General features: G+C 36.1%; 1 protein-coding gene across 1 annotated transcript; it reads right to left on the bottom strand.

The window, feature by feature from the left end:
* Nucleotides 1-8,849: 8,849 nt before the first annotated feature.
* On the bottom strand, nucleotides 8,850-9,389 carry LOC140888640 (uncharacterized). The gene has a single exon (XM_073296338.1). The coding sequence runs from the start codon at nucleotides 9,387-9,389 to the stop codon at nucleotides 8,850-8,852; it is 540 nt and encodes a 179-aa protein (XP_073152439.1).
* Nucleotides 9,390-19,441: the final 10,052 nt, after the last annotated feature.

Genomic DNA, 19,441 nt, shown 5'->3' with positions numbered 1-19,441 from the left:
TTCAGTAAATACCTAAACCGCATAATGAAACCGAATTCTATTTCTAGTCAGTTTTACACTATGTTGAATATCAAAGTGATCAAAATCGAAACCTCCTCTGTCGACTTGGAGTCGATTAACATGCAAGCAAATAACTGGCCAAGAAATTTGCAAGACAAATATAAATTCGATAATCAATAAAATCAAATGAAGTCTAAAAATCTCAAATAAACAAACGAGTTTTATACATAAATTGTCTGGCCCAATCACGTGGCCTTGATCGAAAGAGAAAACTACTCAAGAATCAATTTCATAATTCAAACAAAGTTTTTGATCATGAATTGAAAATAAAAATAAGAAAAGAAGAAGAAACGAGAAATCTTCTCTCCCAAGTTGTAGTAGCCGCCGTCTCTGAAAATCTGGAACTGGAACCCTTATTCTGATGCTAAAAAATATATTTATAGGTCCCAAATATTAAAAGATAAAATCCTTCCCGAGCAAGAATTTTCCAAAAATAAAACTCTGGTCCCGCGGCTCGCTCGAGCGAGCATAGGGTCTCACTCGAGCGAGCACTCTTCTGCTCCGAGGATTTGAAATCACGTCTCGCTCGCTTGAGCGAGACATTTTTTGCCCAAGAAAAACTCACGCACAGACTTCATGCGCGGTTCCCTTCTTCCTCTTGCGCGTTAGCGCTCATTCATGCGCTAAACTCCCTTTCCTTAGCGCGATAGCGCCTCCACCATTTCTTGTTAGCGCCAAACACAAGGGCAAATGCGCTACACACTCACCATCAGCGCAACTTTCAACCTGCTCCAAGCAAAAATTTTAAAAAATTCATATCTTGAGTTCTAGCCGTCGGATCGAGCTGAAATTTGGACATCAGCTTCAAAACATCTTGAATTCATTCTGATCGGTGGAGATCGTATTTGGATTTTTTTAAAATTAAATATGATTTTTAGATCAAGGCTGCTCCATAATTAACTCTTCAAAAATCAATTTTCCTACAAAATCAATCCGAGGAGTGAAATACACACACATGCACTTAAAACACATAAAAATACATAAAAACAATATGAATGTACACAAAATAAACATAAAAATATCACGAACTAATGCATACAAAATTCACTTATCAGATTTACAACAAGAGTGGATTTAATCTGTTGGAGACCATAGATCAAGCCATAGCTTGAAGAGGTAAAATTATAATTGTTATTATTATTTTACTTGTAGATTTTAATCGTAAGGATTTGATACCCATGATATGGAATCGTTCCATATCAGAAAAGAAAATTTTTTAAACTTCCGCTGCTCCGGGTATCAGATCTGACTGATCTGAAAACGTGTTCCAACACGTGCCTCAAAACACCGTTCTCTTTTAGCCGCTCAGCATCATGCCATCTCATATCTCATGCAGTGTGCCTAGAGCTAAACTATACAAACGCTTTAATCTAGGAGTTAGGGAAAGTATCGCATCACCTGTTTTGGTATTTTTTTCCCTTTTGTATTTTTGTCAACCCATCTACTCACGCCGCAAATTGGACAATTCTCAAGCACAACATTTTCTTTCCAAAAAAAACCACTATAATTTTCACAGACATGGATTGACTCGTATCCCAGTCCCAGTTCACCGAGCTTTCTCTTGGCCTCATAGTGTGAGCTAAGAGCTTTCTCTTGGCCTCATAGTGTGAGCTAAGCAATATCGCTTCAGAAAATGCATGCTTCAATAACTTAAGTAACATATCAAAAGATTTGTTACTCCACTTGCTTAGTACTTTCCCATGCATTAATTTTACCAAGAAATTAAGCGCCGAGAAATTTACACATCCCGGATACATTCTTTCTCAATTTCTTTCAGCATATCATCGAAATTTTCAGTTTGGAAATCTTCTTGTTGAACATGCTCACTGGATTCTCCTATCTCCAGTGGTTCAATCAAACCATTCAAAACATCTCTCATTTCATCTTGATGAGCACCACTATCAGATAAAAATTCATTCTCTATTGGTGGATGTTCATATTGCTCACCATGGTAATCCCACACTTTGTATGACTGTTGTATCCCATGTCGTATTAGGTGTATCTCTACTGAGCCCGATGGCTGATACCGATGATTCAAACATTTAATACATGGACATCTAATTTTTCCCTCTTCATTGGCGTACTCGAGAGCACGTGTCATAAACATCCGAACACCATTTTTATATTTCGGAGAGATTCGGTTCCTCACACTCATCCAGCTTTTGTCAATCGTCATTTTGTAAAACTAGAGCCAGGAAAAATATACATTAAATTTACATGCCATGAAAGTCAATCATATCTCATACATTATTGTGTAGCTCAATATTTACTAAATAAATAAAAAATTATCAGCTTCTAAAAAAACAATTCACAAACATTTTATGTACTCAAATATTGTTGTTAAAAATTACTAAATTGTAATCTTGAAGGCTCACGAAAACAACCGAGCTTTGAATATAAAAATTTCTCTAGCAATTTGTTGAAATCAACAAAATTGGCTATGCTAATGCCCCACTTAAAGGCTGGTGCCCAAAAATGAACTCAACACAACAAAATATTGACGATGTAGAATTTATTTAGAGTTATTTGCACCAAACACCCCTGTGAAATATTAAAAATGCACATTTCTCCCATGTGAAATTTTAATAGGCATCTTCAACCCTAACCTTTTAAAAAATTAGCACACTCGCCCCTTCAGATGAGTGATTGTTGCGAACGCGCCCCTCATGCGACTGGAAAAAGATTTTGATATTTTTTTGCACCAAATACCTTTGTGAAATATTAAAAATGCATATTTGATCCCTGTGAAAATAATTTTAAATCTATTCAACCCATAATACACAATTTTTATTAAAATCTAATTATAAAATATTTAGCAAACATTTTTTGTTTTAATAATTTTATTTTTAATTTTAAATTTATTATGATTATATAATTATTTTCTAAAAAATATTATTATTTTATCTTGTTATCATTATTTTATTAAACTTTCTTCTTGTTTCCAACTTTTCCATTAAAATGCATTCATAAACAAGTATTTAAATAATTTTAAGTACCAAAATATTGAACTAAACCGATAAGTTTAAACATATTGCTTTTTTTATTTAACACTATATATTATTGAACCAAAATTTAAATTTTTCGAGTATATGTATTGCACAATTTGTAATAAATAATAAAAAAATAATATGCTTATATAATTCTAAATCGAAAAAGTAACATTCATGAACTTATCATTTGGTTCAATATTTTGGTATTTTTAGATATTTAAATCCTTATTTATGAATCATGTTTAATGAAAAAGTTGAAAACACGAAGTGATTTGATAAAATAATGATAACGAGATAAAGTAATAATTTTTTAGAGATAAATTAATTAAAAATTAAAAATTAAAAATTTAAATTAAAAATAAATAAAATTAAAAATGTTTGAAAAATATTTTATAATTAGATTTTAATAAATATTGTGTATTATTATTTAATGCAAATTCTGCAATGCATTTTAAAAAATTTAGATTTTGGTTCAAAAATCTATAATTCTAAATTGAAAAGTAATATGCATGAAATTATCATTTTTATTTAATATTTTGGTACTTTTAGGTATTTAAATCTCGTTTATGAATGCATTTTTAATTGAGAAGTTGGAAACAAAAAGAAAATTTAATAAAATAATGATAACAAAATAAAATAATAATATTTTTTAGAAAATAATTATATATTTATAATAAATTTAAAATAAAATTAATAAAATGAAAAGTGTTTGCTAAATATTTTATAATTAGATTTTAATAAAAATTATGTATTATGGGTTGAATAAATTTAAAAATTATTTTCACAGGGGTCAAATATGCATTTTTAATATTTCACAAGGGTATTTGGTGCAAAAAAAAAATCAAAATATTTGCCCAGTCGCATGAGGGGCGCGTGCGCAACCATCACTCATTTGAAGGGGCGAGTGTGCTAATTTTTTAAAAGGTTGTGGTTGAAGATGCCTATTAAAATTTCACAGGGGAGAAGTGTGCATTTTCAATATTTCATAGGGGTGTTTGGTGCAAATAACTTATTTATTTCATTATAGTACAGGTATACCAAAAAATAAAAGAGAACCCTCACTTTGCCACTTGTCCCAGTTTGAGAGAACTAATCCACATACATTCATAAAAAAAAAAAAGAAAAGGATATGCTTCAAAAATCTTTAATAATAAGCCGCATTTAATCCTTCAACATAGTAGCTAGATACATAATATAGTCTAACACTTGTAGCATCACTAGTCGTGGAAAACATTCTTACCTGAGTCTAGGTTGCATGCGCTAAAGTCTTCAGATAAGTTTCCTTTAAGAAGAAGAAAGAATTTTTACCTACGAAGTAAGTAGTGTGAGCAAATTTCAGATTAAACAGATTTTTCCATCAACAGACAGCACAGCAATTCAAAAATAAAAAAAGAATAACACCTCACTAATGATACGAAAGGTGTGAGGAAAACATCCTTGCAACATAAAATGAATTGATAAAACAAGTAGAGAAAACTTTAAAACATATTCGCTTGTATCAGTTACTCATGCATGCATGTGAATAATCAACAAATTTTCAAGGCATCACGAAACAAGTAGGTTCCATAACTTAGAATATTTCTTAATAAATGTGACCAATATAGTTGATACTAGCTATCTTAAATAACTTGTCCCAGACTTTATCATAATGAAAACTGAACACACATTCAATTGTTACAGACTAATTTTCAATGACAGTCCGGACCAGAAATATTCCATTGATAGTGATTGTGATCTGATCGATCGACAATCCTCACCATGTCTAAATTCTGTCACAAAACCTCTAAATTCTGTAAAGAAAATGAAATTCACTTATTGATTTTGTTTACACTGGGAAATATATATAATATACAACTACTAATTTAGATCCTAAATTAATGGATATGTATCGTAAATACATATTTACATTCCATATTGGAGAAATACGATTGAGCATATCAGTGGCTTTTCGAGATTTTGTGCAATCATGATTTTTCCAATCTTAACACTCCCCCTCAAGTTTGGAATGTATATTAACAGTTCCTAACTTGTTAAGTAGAGCAGAAAATTGCGGATAGCTCAAAGGCTTTGTAAAGATGTCTGCTGGCTGCTCTGTTGTGGAAACATGAGTCATCTTTATTATACCTTCTTGAACCTTTTCCCGTATAAGATGACAATCGATTTCTATATGCTTTGTTCGTTCATGGTAGACCGGATTCGAAGCAATGTGTAACGCTGCTTGATTATCACAATGTAAATTGACATGATGAGGATGTTTGATTCCCAAATCATTTAGGATTGTTTTTAACCAGATAATTTCACAACAAGTGGCAGCCATCGATCGATATTCAGCTTCAGCGCTGGATCGCGACACGGTTGTTTGTTTCTTGGTTTTCCATGAAACTAATGAGCTGCCAAGAAATATGCAATATCCAGTAACCGACCTCCGAGTATCACAGCATCTTGCCCAATCAGCATCAAAAAATGCATTCAGCTGGATTGTGGATGCAGAGAAAAATATTCCTTGTCCAGGTGTTTGTTTCAAATATCTCAAGACTCGATGAGCTGCTTCCAGGTGTGGAACTCGTGGTTTGTCCATAAACTGACTCAAAATATGTACTACATATTACAAATCAGGTCGCGTGATTGTCAAATAAATTAAGCGACCAACAAGTCTCCGGTACAAAGATGGATCACTGATGTATTCACCTTCAAAGTTGCTTAGGGATAAGTTTTGTTCCATATGAAAATGAGCAGGTTTTGCACCAAGATAACCAACATCTACTAGGATCTCAAGGGCATATTTCCTTTGTGAAAAGGTGATACCTTTCTTAGAACGTGCAACCTCTATGCCGAGAAAATATTTCAATTGTCCGAGGTCTTTCAATTTGAACTGATTTTTCAAAAATAATTTTGTATCTTCAATATCTTGCAAGTTGTTCCCTGCAATGACGACGTCGTCTACATAAATGAGGAGAATCGTGAGCTTATTACCTTGGGATCGGACGAACAAAGAATAATCAGCCTTTGATTGTTTGAAGTTGGCCTGTTTGAGAGCAGTAGAGAATTTTATAAACCACTGACGTGAAGCTTGCTTGAGGCCATACAAGGATTTATGGAGTTTGCAGACCCTTGTCTCCCCCTTTCGTCCGAAACCAGGAGGTAATGACATGTAAACGTCTTCATCAAGATCTCCATTCAAGAATGCATTATTGACATCGAGTTGGTGAAGTGCAAATTTCGAATCGAAGCAATGGCAAGAAGTACACGTACTATCACAAGTTTTGCAACTGGAGCAAAGGTCTCTCGGTAGTCTAGTCCTTCGACTTGGTTGTATCCTTTGGCTACCAACCTAGCTTTATAACGTTCGACGGTGCCATCGGCTCGCAATTTAATCTTATAAACCCATTTGCACCCCACTAGCTTCTTCCCGGGAGGTAAAAGTTGCAGAGATCATGTGTGATTAGCTTTGAGAGCAGCAAGTTCCTTTTGCATAGCAATGCGCCATTTAGGATCACAAATAGCTTGGGCAAAAGAAGATGGTTCTTTTTCAGCTGTAAGAGAAATGGTGAAGGCATGGTGTTTGGCAGATAATCGACCATATGAAAGAACATTAGAGAGAGGATAGGGAGTACCTAGAGCTTCGTCCAACGCCGAGTTTGATGTTGGGACATTCCTTGATGGAAGAGGAATACCGACATGATACTCACGTAGATAGCTTGGTGTTACCGTAGTGCGTGAGGGTCGTGATGGAGGTATTTCGGAACGAGTTGAAGTAGGCTGGTTGAGGTTTGGTGAATTTGTAAGTGAGGGAATAATCTGGGAAGAAGCTTCACTGTCAGAATCAGAAGGTTCCTTGCTGGTGAAATGTTCAAGTGGTAATTCTTCAGCACTTGAAAAACATGGGATAACGTCATTTTGCGATGAATGATGATGTATAGGAATTGTGTCTGCGGCAGCGGAAGGTGGAGTTGAAAAAGGAAAAATATTTTCATGAAAAATGACATCTCGTGAAACAAGAGTTTTACCACTTGATATCATAGACTTTGCAACCCTTTTGGCCATAAGGGTAACCTAAGAAAATACATCGGGTGGCTCTGGGATCAAATTTTGTGGGACGGTGATGATGTGTATACTCGTAAATGAGTGTATATGGGTTTCTTGTGAGAAATCATCTCAAATGGTGTTTTTTCCTTGGAGAAGAGGTGTAGGAGTTTGATTGAGGAGATATGTAGCAGTCAAGATGGCATCTCCCCAAAATTTCTTAGGAAGATTAGCTTGGAATAACAAGGCTCGAGCTACATTTAAGAGGTGTCGGTGTTTTCGCTCAGCTACTCCATTTTGTTGTGGGGTGGAAACACAACTAGTTTGATGTATTATACCCTTATTTGAATAAAAACTTTTCATTGTAAATTCGGGTCCATTATCACTTCGGAGAATTTTGACTTTCGAACCAAATTGTGTCTCAATGAGATTAATGAAATTAAGAATATATGAACAGGTATCCGATTTATGATGCATCAAATATGTCCATGTGCAACGAGTGTAGTCATCAACGATAGTAAGAAAATATTGTGCTCCTTGGATGGAAGGAACATGATACCCCCCCCCCCTAAATATTGACGTGAATTAATTCAAAGGCTGTTTTGGTTTGAATGGAGCTCAATGTAAATGGAGAGCGAGTTTGTTTCGCTAAGGGACATATAAAACAATCAGAAATATCACAAAAATTAATATCTCTAACTGAATGAGAAAGCAAACGAAATGCCTTATTCGATAGATGTCCAAGGCGTTGGTGCCAAAGTTTCGGGGGGTAAGGCGTTGCGGTGACTGAATTGCATTTGGTTGTTTCTGGAGTATCAAGATAGTAGAGTCCTCTTTGCTCAGTTCCCGTCCCAATCATCTTCCCCGATCGTTAGTCCTGTAGCATACAAGTAGTATTGGTGAATGTGGCTATGTATTTGGAACAATGCACAAGTTTGCTAACAGAAATCAAGTTTAATTTGAAGGAAAGGACACATAACACATTTTTCAAGGTGAAATTGTTAAAATGGACACTGCCTATATGTGTGACAGTGGCAGTGGTTCCATTAGGGAGGTGAACTGATCGGTTGATTACGCAAGATTTTGTCGTCAATAAATCAGCCGAATAAACCATGTGATCTGTGGCTCCGGTGTCAAGAATCCAACATGCCTTTTCATTAATAATTGAAGCACAGTAAGTCATACCTGAAAGATCAGTCATTGCCGATGTATTACCAACGTGATTAGCAATTGAATTGGACTTACTCCCATTAAGCAATGTCATGAGATTTTGGTACTAGTCAGCTGTGAGAGTGAATTTTTTAGAGGCTGCTGGTACATTGACATCTACATGATTGACTTTGGAGGGAAAATTTTTCTGTTCTCGCTGCTTTAGTTTGTTGCTGCCAAAACTAGTCTTCTGCAGCTTTTGGCAAATGTCAATGGTGTGACCCGGCCAACCACAGTAATCACATTTCAGATGTGCTCGGCATGTCTCGGCAGTGTGTCCAGGTTTGTGACAAGTTTCGCATTGGGCGTGTGGATTTTTGCTTGCAAAAAACTTTTCAGATTTTTGCATATTGTTTTTCACAGCAAATGCCGATGGTTCGGTCAATGGTGCGCCTTTATTCAGTATTCCTCGTTGATTTTCTTCTTGAAGAACAAGTGAATGAGCCTTGTTGATGGTGGGAAGTGGATCCATGAGCAGAATCTGTCCTCGAACTGTGGCATAAATATCATTAAGTCCCATGAGAAATTTCATGGCCTTTTGATTTTGTTGGAACTGTAAGACATCTTTCATAGCACTACATGAGCATTGTGGGAAGCTATATAGTGCATCTCGTTCATCCCGGCCCATAGCCCTTTAAGCTTGGTGTAATATGTCGCAATATTCATGTTGTCTTGTCTGCAGTTGTATATGGCTTCCTCAACGTGAAAAAGATGGACACTATTGGTACGGGAAAAACGATCTTTCAAATCGCTCCAAATTTCGTGAGCATCTTCATAATATATCACGCTTGCTCCAATATCTTGTGAGATTGAATTGGAAAGCCATGCCTTTACGAGATTATTGCATCGCCTCCATTGTTGAAGCTCTGTGATGGAAGTCTCCAGTGGTTGTTTGATGGAGCCATTGACAAAGCCTTCTTTATTCTTGATATTGAGAGCCATGAGCATGGCACGGCTCCAACTGCTGTAGTTTTCTCCATTTAATGGTTTTGTGATGAGTGTTAGCCCCTGTTGATCAGAATAATGAAGATAAAGGGGATCATTAGGATTATCAAATTTGTTAGCCTCGGACTTGGCTGGCTTTTGGGTTTCATCTTTTCCTGCCATGTGTAGGCTAGAAGATGATGATAAAAGAATTGTTGGTGAGGGTGAATTAGGACCGTGACTGCTTTGATACCATGTAAAGAAAATGAAATTCACTTATTGATTTTGTTTACACTGTGAAATATATACAACTACTAATTTAGATCCTAAATTAATGGATATGTATTGTAGTAGCCCGGTTCCATTTTACAAAATTAAGTGATTTTAAACATGTTAGAAAATGACATATAATTTTAAAAGTATCAAAACATGTTTAAGGAGTCCTTATTTGGTTAAAATAAGTGGAAAATCAAATATGGAACGTCCGAAAATGGTGGGGTAGGCCCCGGGGGTCCCGGAGGACCAAAACCAGTTCGGAAGCATGAGAAACAGTTCGGAGCTACCGGGCAGATCGGAGCTTCCGATCCGAGATAGGAGCTTCCGATCTCAACCAGAAACAGGTGTCAAGGAGATTGAAACATGTGGCCAGATGCAGGAGATCGGAGCTTCCGATCCTGCGATCGGAGCTTCCGATCTTGGCCGTCCAAAACGTGGCAAACATGCACCGATCGGAGCTTCCGATCGTGGCCTATAAATAGGGGTCCAAATCCCTCATTTTTAAGTGCAATTTTCCGTCTCCTCTCCCGGTAATCGCTCTATTTAAGGGCTTTGAGACTATTTCTTTAAGAGTTGGAGTAGGAAATAGTTTATTTTATAGCGGACAGTGTCCGCAGTAGCAGCCACGCGGCGGAGCTCTGGCGACGCGTCTAGGAGTCGTAGCTAGGCTATGCCCAGGCTCTGAGGCATGCGACATCAGCGGGCTGACGACGGACGAAGGTATGGCTTTGGTTCCCTATAGTAAATAGGGAGTAGGCTATAGTTTAATTAAGGCTTTTAGAGCCTAGTAGGTGATGTTTGGCATGCTAGGTAATGCATGGTTATTTATGCTGTAGTGCTGCATGGTAGGCTTGGACCTAGAGGGGGGGCTTCTAGGATCTGCCTTAGTAAGGTACGGAAGTATTATTCGAGATATCCAGATTGAGTATGCATGTATTATGTGTTTGCATGAATTATGTGATTGCATGTTTTATATGCCTTTATATACAGCATGTCACAACTGTATGTTGCATGCATGAGCATATTGAGCCTTTATCTTAGAGGTATCCTGTAGTAGGGCGCTCACCCTACGAGTTTGTGGATGGTTGGATACGTAAGTCTTGTGTCAGGTCACCGTGATGGTTGGACACATGTACTAGTATCAGGTCACCATTATCCACTGGGTATATGAGCCACCTCCTGATGCGACGGTGCAGCGTGCTATATACCCTGGGCCCGGTCTTTGAGCTTTTTTCTTGACCTGAGTGTCTTGGTACCCAGTTCATTTTCATTCATGCACATTTAATAGTGTATACGCATACTCTCGTACTGAGCATGTTAGGCTCACTTCCGGTTATTTTCTGTTGGTTGGATGCCCTATTCCATGGGGCAGATGCAGGTAGTTCTCCCGGAGACAGGGAGGTTAGTGGTGACCAAGGCTGGATAGCGAGGTTGACCACTAGGTTTTGCTTATTGGTATTTGACTTACTTTAATTTCGCAGTTACTCTGATTTAAGATTATTTTATTAATTAATTGCATGCTTAAGTTTTGATTAGTAGGTGATCACGGTGCGGGTCACTACATGTATCGTAAATACATATTTACATTCCATATTGGAGAAATACGATTGAGCAGATCAGTGGCTTTCCGAAATTTTGTGCAATCATGATTTTTCCAATCTTAACAAATTCTATCACCATTTTACCCAATAATCTATACGAAGCACAATGCATTTGGGGGTTAAATTTGTAAATTTATATTGGTGTCATCAAACACACCAAAAGTAGTTTTTAAATGAGTCTCAACTTTTATATAATAGTAAGATTACTTTGAAACTAATTATTTATTATTTATATATAAAAAGGATTATTTTGACGGAATAAGGGGGACAATCACAAATTAATAATTTGACAAAAATTTTGTTTATAATTTATATCAATTTTTTAAAATTATTATATCAAATGTTTTTTATTATGAATATTTACTTTAAATAGTATTTAACATAATTAAAACATATAATTTTAAAAATAACTGTATATTTTAAAATACAAAAAATTGGTAAACTATTAATCATAAAATTTACGTTAATAAAAAAATATTTAATTCACTTATAATGAAATAAATTTTTTGATAAACACGATTTTTTTTTAAAAAAAATGTAATATGAAAAAACTTGAATGTGTCGCAAATAACCCACCAATGACAACGATTGTGTTTATGCCATCTTTTGGCGACGCATTAACTCGTTTGCGTCGCCAATTGGCTGCACGGATTATCATTCTGTGACGTCTCAAATTTGTTCGATCGCCAAAAGACACAAAAAATGGCGCGAACACTCTCGGACATGGGTCTATCTTTTAGCGACATACAACATATTAATCGTTGCCAAAGGGTCACATTCAGCGACGCTACCCATAACGTATATTATATATAGAGTGTAACTACGTGTTTGAGCTCGTGGATAGCCTACTCTTGAGAATTACACTATATATATATATATATATGAGTTATTTGCACCAAACACTCATGTGAAATATTGAACCAAAATGATAAGTTCATGAATATTACTTTTTGGATTTAAAATGATATAACTATATTATTTTTATTATTTATTACAAATTGTGCATTGCATCTTTTCAAAAAAAATTAAATTTTGGTTCAATAATATATAGTCCTAAATCGAAAAAAATATGTTTGAACTTATCAGTTTGGTTCAATATTTTGGTACTTGAAATTATTTAAATCTTTGTTTATGAATGCATGTTTAATGGAGAAGTTGAAAATACGAAGTGAATTTAATAAAATAATGATAGAAAGATAAAATAATAATATTTTTTTAGAAAATAATTAATTAATGATAATACATTTAAAATAAAAAATAAAAATTAATAAAACAAAAAATATTTGCTAAATATTATAATTGGATCTTAATAAAAATTATGTTTTATGGGTTGAATAGATTTAAAAATTATATTCTAAAGGGGTCAAATATGCATTTTTAATATTTTACATGGGTATTTGATGCAAAAAAATATCAAATATTTGTCCAGTCACATAAGGGGCGCGTGCGCAACAATCCCTCATTTGAAGGGGCGAGTGTGCTAATTTTATAAAAGATTAGAGTTGAAGATACCTATTAAAATTTCACATGGGAAAAAATGTATTTTCAATATTTCACAGGGGTATTTGGTGCAAATAACTCATGTATATATATATATATATAGTTCTTTTATGGTGCCCAACAACTATGCCCAACTCCGTGTCCACCATGTATAAGTCAACTCACCAATTGTGCTGGTCAACTCAACTATTGTACATGGTGGACACGAAGTTGGGAATAGTTGTTGGGCACCATGAAAGAACTTATATATATATATATATATATATAGAGTTTTGCTATCCTGCCCACCCACCGTGCCCACCTAATGTGCCCACCATGAGGTGGCACTCAACTATTGGACACACAATTTATCACATCCAATAGTTGAGTGCCACCTCATGGTGGGCATATTAGGTGGGCACGGTGAGTGGGCAGGATAGCAAAATTATATATATATATATATATATATATAGAGAGAGAGAGAGAGAGAGAGAGAGAGTTTTGCTATGCTGCCCACATCTCGTGCCCACCTTCATGCCCACCTATGAGGTGGCAATCATCCAATGGATGAGATGAATCATATACAAATAGTTCATCCAATTTGATGGGATAATTGCATACACTATCCCTGAGAAATCATGAGATTGCTAAAAACTCATTATGACTATAAACCCCTAGTGTTTTCAAATTTTAATGCACAAATATCCTTGAAAATACATACGGATAAGAGGTTATGTGCTCAAATTTTGAAAACACAGGGAGATATGTGTTCAAGATTAAAAAACATAGAGAGCTAGTAGATCATTATTTTTTCATAAAGGGTTTTTAACAATTTCGTTATTTCATAGGGATAATGTTTGCAATTACCCCCAATTTGATTGCAAACGTCATATAAAATCGGTACAAGACATATTTATCCCCCCAAATTAAACACAATTGCAATATCCAGTGAGAGAGAGAGTAAAATTTTCTTTCATGAAATGGAACATTAATAAAAATCCAAACGACATTTAGTGTTGATGTGGAGCTGACGTTTATAGTGTCATGTAAGCATTTTCGAATAAAAAGGACTGACATTGTCAAAAATCGAAACATCCTGGACTAAAACTGAAATATAAAAACATATAGGACCGAAATCGCAAAGTGACAAACATTAAAAACAAAATTGCAGTTTTCTCATATATATATATATATATATATATATATATAATCGCACACGCGTTGCGTGTGTATAAAATCATATAATATATTTAATATTGTATGTTATGGATAAATATTATTTTTTGATAATATTTAAATTTATTTTTTTATTTATAAAATAATATAAAAATAAATATAATTTATTTTATCAATTTATTTTATCTATAATGTTTAGTTGAGAAAACTATGGAAATTTGAAATATCAAAATTTCAAAAATAAAAATAAAAATAAAAGTGTAATATTTATATTACATAAGAGCAATTTCGACAATTGAAAAGATTGTGTCTAAGAGGAAGATTCTTTATATATATATATATATATATATATATATATATATATATGAGTTTTGCTATCCTGCCCACCCACCGTGCCCACCTAATGTGCCCACCATGAGGTGGCACTCAACTATTGGACGCACAATTCATCACATCCAATAGTTGAGTGCCACCTCATGATGGGCACATTATGTGGGCACGGTGGGTGAGCAGGATAGAAAAACTATATATATATATAATCTTGTTCCCCTGCACATCAGTATGCAGGGATTTTGTGTGCACCCTATGATATTCGCGTGAACATCTGAGATGTTCTCGCGAACATCTAATTTTTTTTTTAGATGTTCGCGCGAACATCCCGCGGTGCACACAAAATCCCTGCACACTGGTGTGCAGTGGATCATGTCTGTATATATATAGATATATATATATATATATATATATATATATATATAGTTTTGCTATGTTGCCCACCAACCGTGCCAACCTCTGTGCCCACCATGTACAATAGTTGAGTGTTTTATACATGGTTGGCACGGTTGGTGAGCAGCATAGCAAAACGCTATATATATATATATGTAACGCCCAAAATTATTTAATTTTGATCCGAGAATATTTAATTTGGAAATATTTGGAGTTTTGATTTAAATTCTAATATTCTTAAATTATTTAGGATTGAAATTGAATGAAAAGAGACATGGAGGACTGAATTGTAATTTTGGAAGTCTTGAGGGGCCAAAGTGCAATTATTATTAAAGATATCAGATTTTGTAAGTTATTACTCAGCATGCACGTGTCTTATGAATTTGATTTCATCAGAATTTCAAAAAACAAGAAGGAAGAAATCGAGAGCAGAGATTCCAAGTTTTTCTTCATCTTTCAATTGCGATATCTTGAGCTACGATTATCCGATTTCGATTCCGAAAGATGTTTTGGAATCCTTGCAACGAGACCTTCGATTTGATGTAAGTTTCTTCTTTGTTCTTCAGGGTTTGAGATTTCGAAATGGACAGAGATCAGACTTGTGTTTGAATTGTTGTTGTTGAGCTTGTCTTCTTTGTTCTATCGAGTCCGGGTTGAAGAATGGTTATCGATTATGTTCTTATGAGTTTCCAGCAAGTATTTCGAAATTCCTATTTGATGTTATGCTGTTTTTCATCGATATTCAGCTGTTATAGATTGTGAATGCTTGTGTGAATTGATATAGTTGAGTTTCGGGATGCCGACTTTATACCGTTACGCCGTCAACTTTATGATTTGTAGCTGTTTTGCTATCTTGTATTGAGCTGTGAGTTTGATGACTTCTAGCTGATAATTGTGAGCTTTCAACACTTCATTTCAGATTTGTTTGACTGCCATCGAGCTCGATATCATCGACTCCAAAACTGATTGAAAATAGAACAAGGTTGGTAAAGTTTTCCTTGAAATTGTTGTTGAAGTTTGGGGTTGATATTGAGCAGATTTTGATATAGTTTTGGTGGTTGATCTTGTACAGACTTTGACAAGTTTGAAGACATCCTAAACACCACATTTGAAAGGTAAAAATGAACTATGGTTTGAATGGGAATACAACTCGAGTTGGTTTGTATCGAGTTCCCCTAAATCACATACTTGTTTGCTTAATTGCTCTTATGTGTTTTTATTTGAGTTGTTGAATAAGTTTTTGATGTTATGAATGTCTTGATGATGATATATGTTGCATTCATCTTGAAAACTTATTCCTTGATTTTGAAATGAACGGAAACGTTCGAATAGACGATTTGTGGAGTCGTATATGTATGGCCTGGGTGGTTGTTTTAGCCTATCGTCTGATTTGCATATATGTTTGCTTCAAAGTCTAGAGAAGAAAGATAAGTAACCCCACCTCGATCGGGAGAGTCGGTGGATTAGTTATGATATCTACTTCTCGGGATCCCAACCGATGAATGACGAAATGAACCTTGTTTTGAAAACATGCATTGTACTTACTTTTATATCATGATCTTGATATATGTTGTTATGCATGTTTAGTTGCTTTTACTGGGAAATCTATTTCTCATCGGAGTTATCCGGCTATTGTCTTGTTGTATGTGTCATTGCAATAGGAGGGAGTGGAACCGGGCAAAGGCGTACATGAAGAACAAGGAATGAGATGAACATAGCGTGATGATTCGAGTTTAGATGATTATGAGCTGTCTTGTAGTGAAATGAAGCCTTAAACATGATTATGGTTTAGATATTTGTACCAAGACTTGATTATGATGATGTTGTAGTCTTGTTTGTTGTAGTTGGGATTGAATAGATATGTAAATCCTTGAATCAACATTATGTACCTTGAACTTGAATGGTATATCTATGCTTCTAACTTGTATTGATAGACTTTTTATGTTTCAAGGCATTTTATTATCCATTTCTACCAACTTTACCAAGTTAGAATGCATGCTAGCTTATGATCTTTGGTCTAGGTTGTAATGGAGTTGATATGAGATGAAATGCATGAAAGATTACAAATTTTGAACAGCAGCAGAGTGCAGCCAAATTCTGGCCGATTGGCCTGCGCACGGGCGAGCTACTGCTCGCACGCGCGTGGGCCAAGCCAGGGGGCCTCGGTCCCATTGGCTTGTGCGCGCGCGAGGGGTGATGCCCGCGCGTGCGCAGGGCAATTTATTTTTTAAAAAAAAAATTATTCTTTTGTTTAGACATTGATATTTGTCTATTATTGTTGATTAATGTTTATTGAGAGATTAGAACTCGGGTCATCACAACAGGTGGTATCAGAGCAAGAACATTCTAGACTTAGATCGACAGTGAGTGGGGTAGATCGAGTCTTCTGCCTTACTTATTTATGTTTTGTTTTTATCATGCTATGAGTTAATTACATGATTGAATTACATGTTTTAAATGCTAGCATGATTTACTTTCAAGTATTTTATTACAAGATGTTGTATTTATTTTATTTGAAAGTATGATTACGATGATTAAAGATGCATGCTTATTGGAATATCTGAACTGATAAAGGCATGTATCCTGATGAATTATGACATGCTACCTGATTATCTGAATTGATTGGAAGCATGTTTTATTTGAAGATTGTGATTATTTATTTAAGATTGAATCAGAACCGAGTCTTGATCAGAGGTAAGATGATCAGAGGAGGACTGAGATAATTTGATGATTTGGTATTCTAACCATTTTGATAATCAGATATGTCTCGAAGACCAGGCCGACCTCCTCTGAGACCCCATGTTCCTATTTCTCTACCAGAACAGACAGTTCATACTCCACCAACAGTTGTCACACCGATAGTGCCTGCAACGGCAGTTCCGAGTAATGAACAGGGCAGTACATCACGAGATATGACAGATATGACTGCAACTCCCATGGAAACACTACTGAAACGTTTTCAATCCTACAAGCCGCCAACTCTGAAAGGTACTGAGAATGCAATTGAATGTGAAGGATGGCTTGATGACATGGAAATGTTATTTGATTCACTTGACTACGGTGATGAAAGAAGAGTCAGACTTATTGGTCATCAGTTGCATGAAGTTACTAAAAGCTGGTGGTTCACAACAAAGAAATCTCTGGAGCGTAGAGGAACTGTTTTGACCTGGAATGTCTTCAAGACAGAGTTTTATCAACGTTTCTTTCCGGTATCTTATCGTAAAGACAAGGGTGCCAAATTTGCTAACCTGAGGCAGGGAAACTTGAATATTGAAGACTATGTTGAAAAATTCACTACATTGCTACGTTTTGCTCCACATGTTGCAGACAGTGACGAAGCTATGGCTGATCAGTTCATTAATGGACTGAATCCTAATGTTTTTACACTGGTGAATACAAGGCGACCGAATAATTTTGCTGATGCCTTGAATAGTGCCAAAGGAGCAGAAGCTGGCTTGATACAGCAGCGAGGAGCTTCGTATATTGCACAGCCTCCGAGACAGTCACAACCTTCAGCTTCAACTCAGCAACAGTTGTCTCGATTTGACAGTGGTGGCAGTAGCGGTGGCAAGAAGGGGTATTTGCAAGCTAGAGGAAAACAATTTAAGAAATCTGGAAGCAGTTCTTCAAGTTCCAGTGGTACGAAACAGAAGTCTGGGGTATTTTGTAACACTTGTGGTGGAGGACATCCAACTGATCAGTGTCGAGGTGTATCTGGGAGATGCCATATATGCCATCAGACTGGCCATTTTGCGAGAGTATGTCCTCAGAGAGGTGCTGGACAGGCACGAGGTGCAGAGTCATCGCGATCAGTGGCTCAACCCGCGAGGCAAGCCTCCTCTGTCCATTCCTTTCAACCATCACCACCTCAGCAACAGTCGAGGCCAGGAGGAAGTCAGGCAGGCAGTCAGCCACAGAGACAGCAGGCTCATGTCTATGCACTGACGGAGGAGCAGGCACAGGGAGCACCAGATGACGTGATTGCAGGTAACTGTTCTCTTTATGGTTATCCCGCATATGTCTTGATTGATACAGGTGCATCCCATACGTTTATATCTGCCAAATTTGTTGCATTGCATGCTTTGCCTGTTGAAACATTACCTGCTGTAGTATCTGTTTCTTCTCCTTTGGGGAGGGGTCTTATCTCGATTCAGATAGTTAAGAATTGTTTACTACAGTATGAGGGTAATGAAATTGAGATAGATTGTTTCGTACTTGGTATGTCTGATTTTGACTGTATTATGGGGATTGATATGCTGAATAAGTACAGAGCTACCGTAAACTGTTTCCAGAAGATAGTAAGATTCAGACCTGACATGGCTGGAGAATGGAAGTTCTATGGTAAGGGTTCACGTGCCAAAATTCCTCTTATTTTTGTATTATCTATGACCCGACTTTTGCAGAAAGGAGCAGAGGGATTTCTTGTTTATGCAGTTGATGTGTTGAAAACTAGCCCGAACCTGGCTGATTTGCCAGTGGTTAGTGAGTTTGCGGATGTTTTCCCTGATGAGATTCCAGGATTACCTCCGTATCGAGAGATTGATTTCAACATAGAACTGATGCCAGGAACTGCACCGATTTCGAAAGCACCTTATCGAATGGCACCAGTTGAACTGAAAGAATTGAAGGAACAGTTAGAAGATTTACTGGCCAAGGGATACATTCGACCCAGTGTTTCTCCTTGGGGAGCTCCAGTACTGTTTGTTAGAAAGAAAGATGGTTCAATGAGATTGTGCATTGACTACCGGCAACTGAACAAGGCTACGGTAAAGAACAAATACCCTTTGCCTCGTATTGATGATTTATTTGATCAGTTGCAGGGTTCTTCTGTGTATTCCAAGATCGATCTGAGATCTGGATACCATCAGCTGAGAGTTAGGGATTCTGATATTCCTAAGACTGCGTTCAGAACCAGGTATGGCCATTATGAGTTTATAGTTATGCCGTTTGGTTTGACGAATGCTCCAGCTGTGTTTATGG

This window comes from Henckelia pumila, chromosome 3 (genome assembly GCF_033568475.1).
Source record: "Henckelia pumila isolate YLH828 chromosome 3, ASM3356847v2, whole genome shotgun sequence".
Classification (NCBI taxonomy): domain Eukaryota; kingdom Viridiplantae; phylum Streptophyta; class Magnoliopsida; order Lamiales; family Gesneriaceae; genus Henckelia; species Henckelia pumila.
Note: the sequence above shows the minus strand (reverse complement) of the source record. Positions and strands in the feature narration are given on the sequence as shown.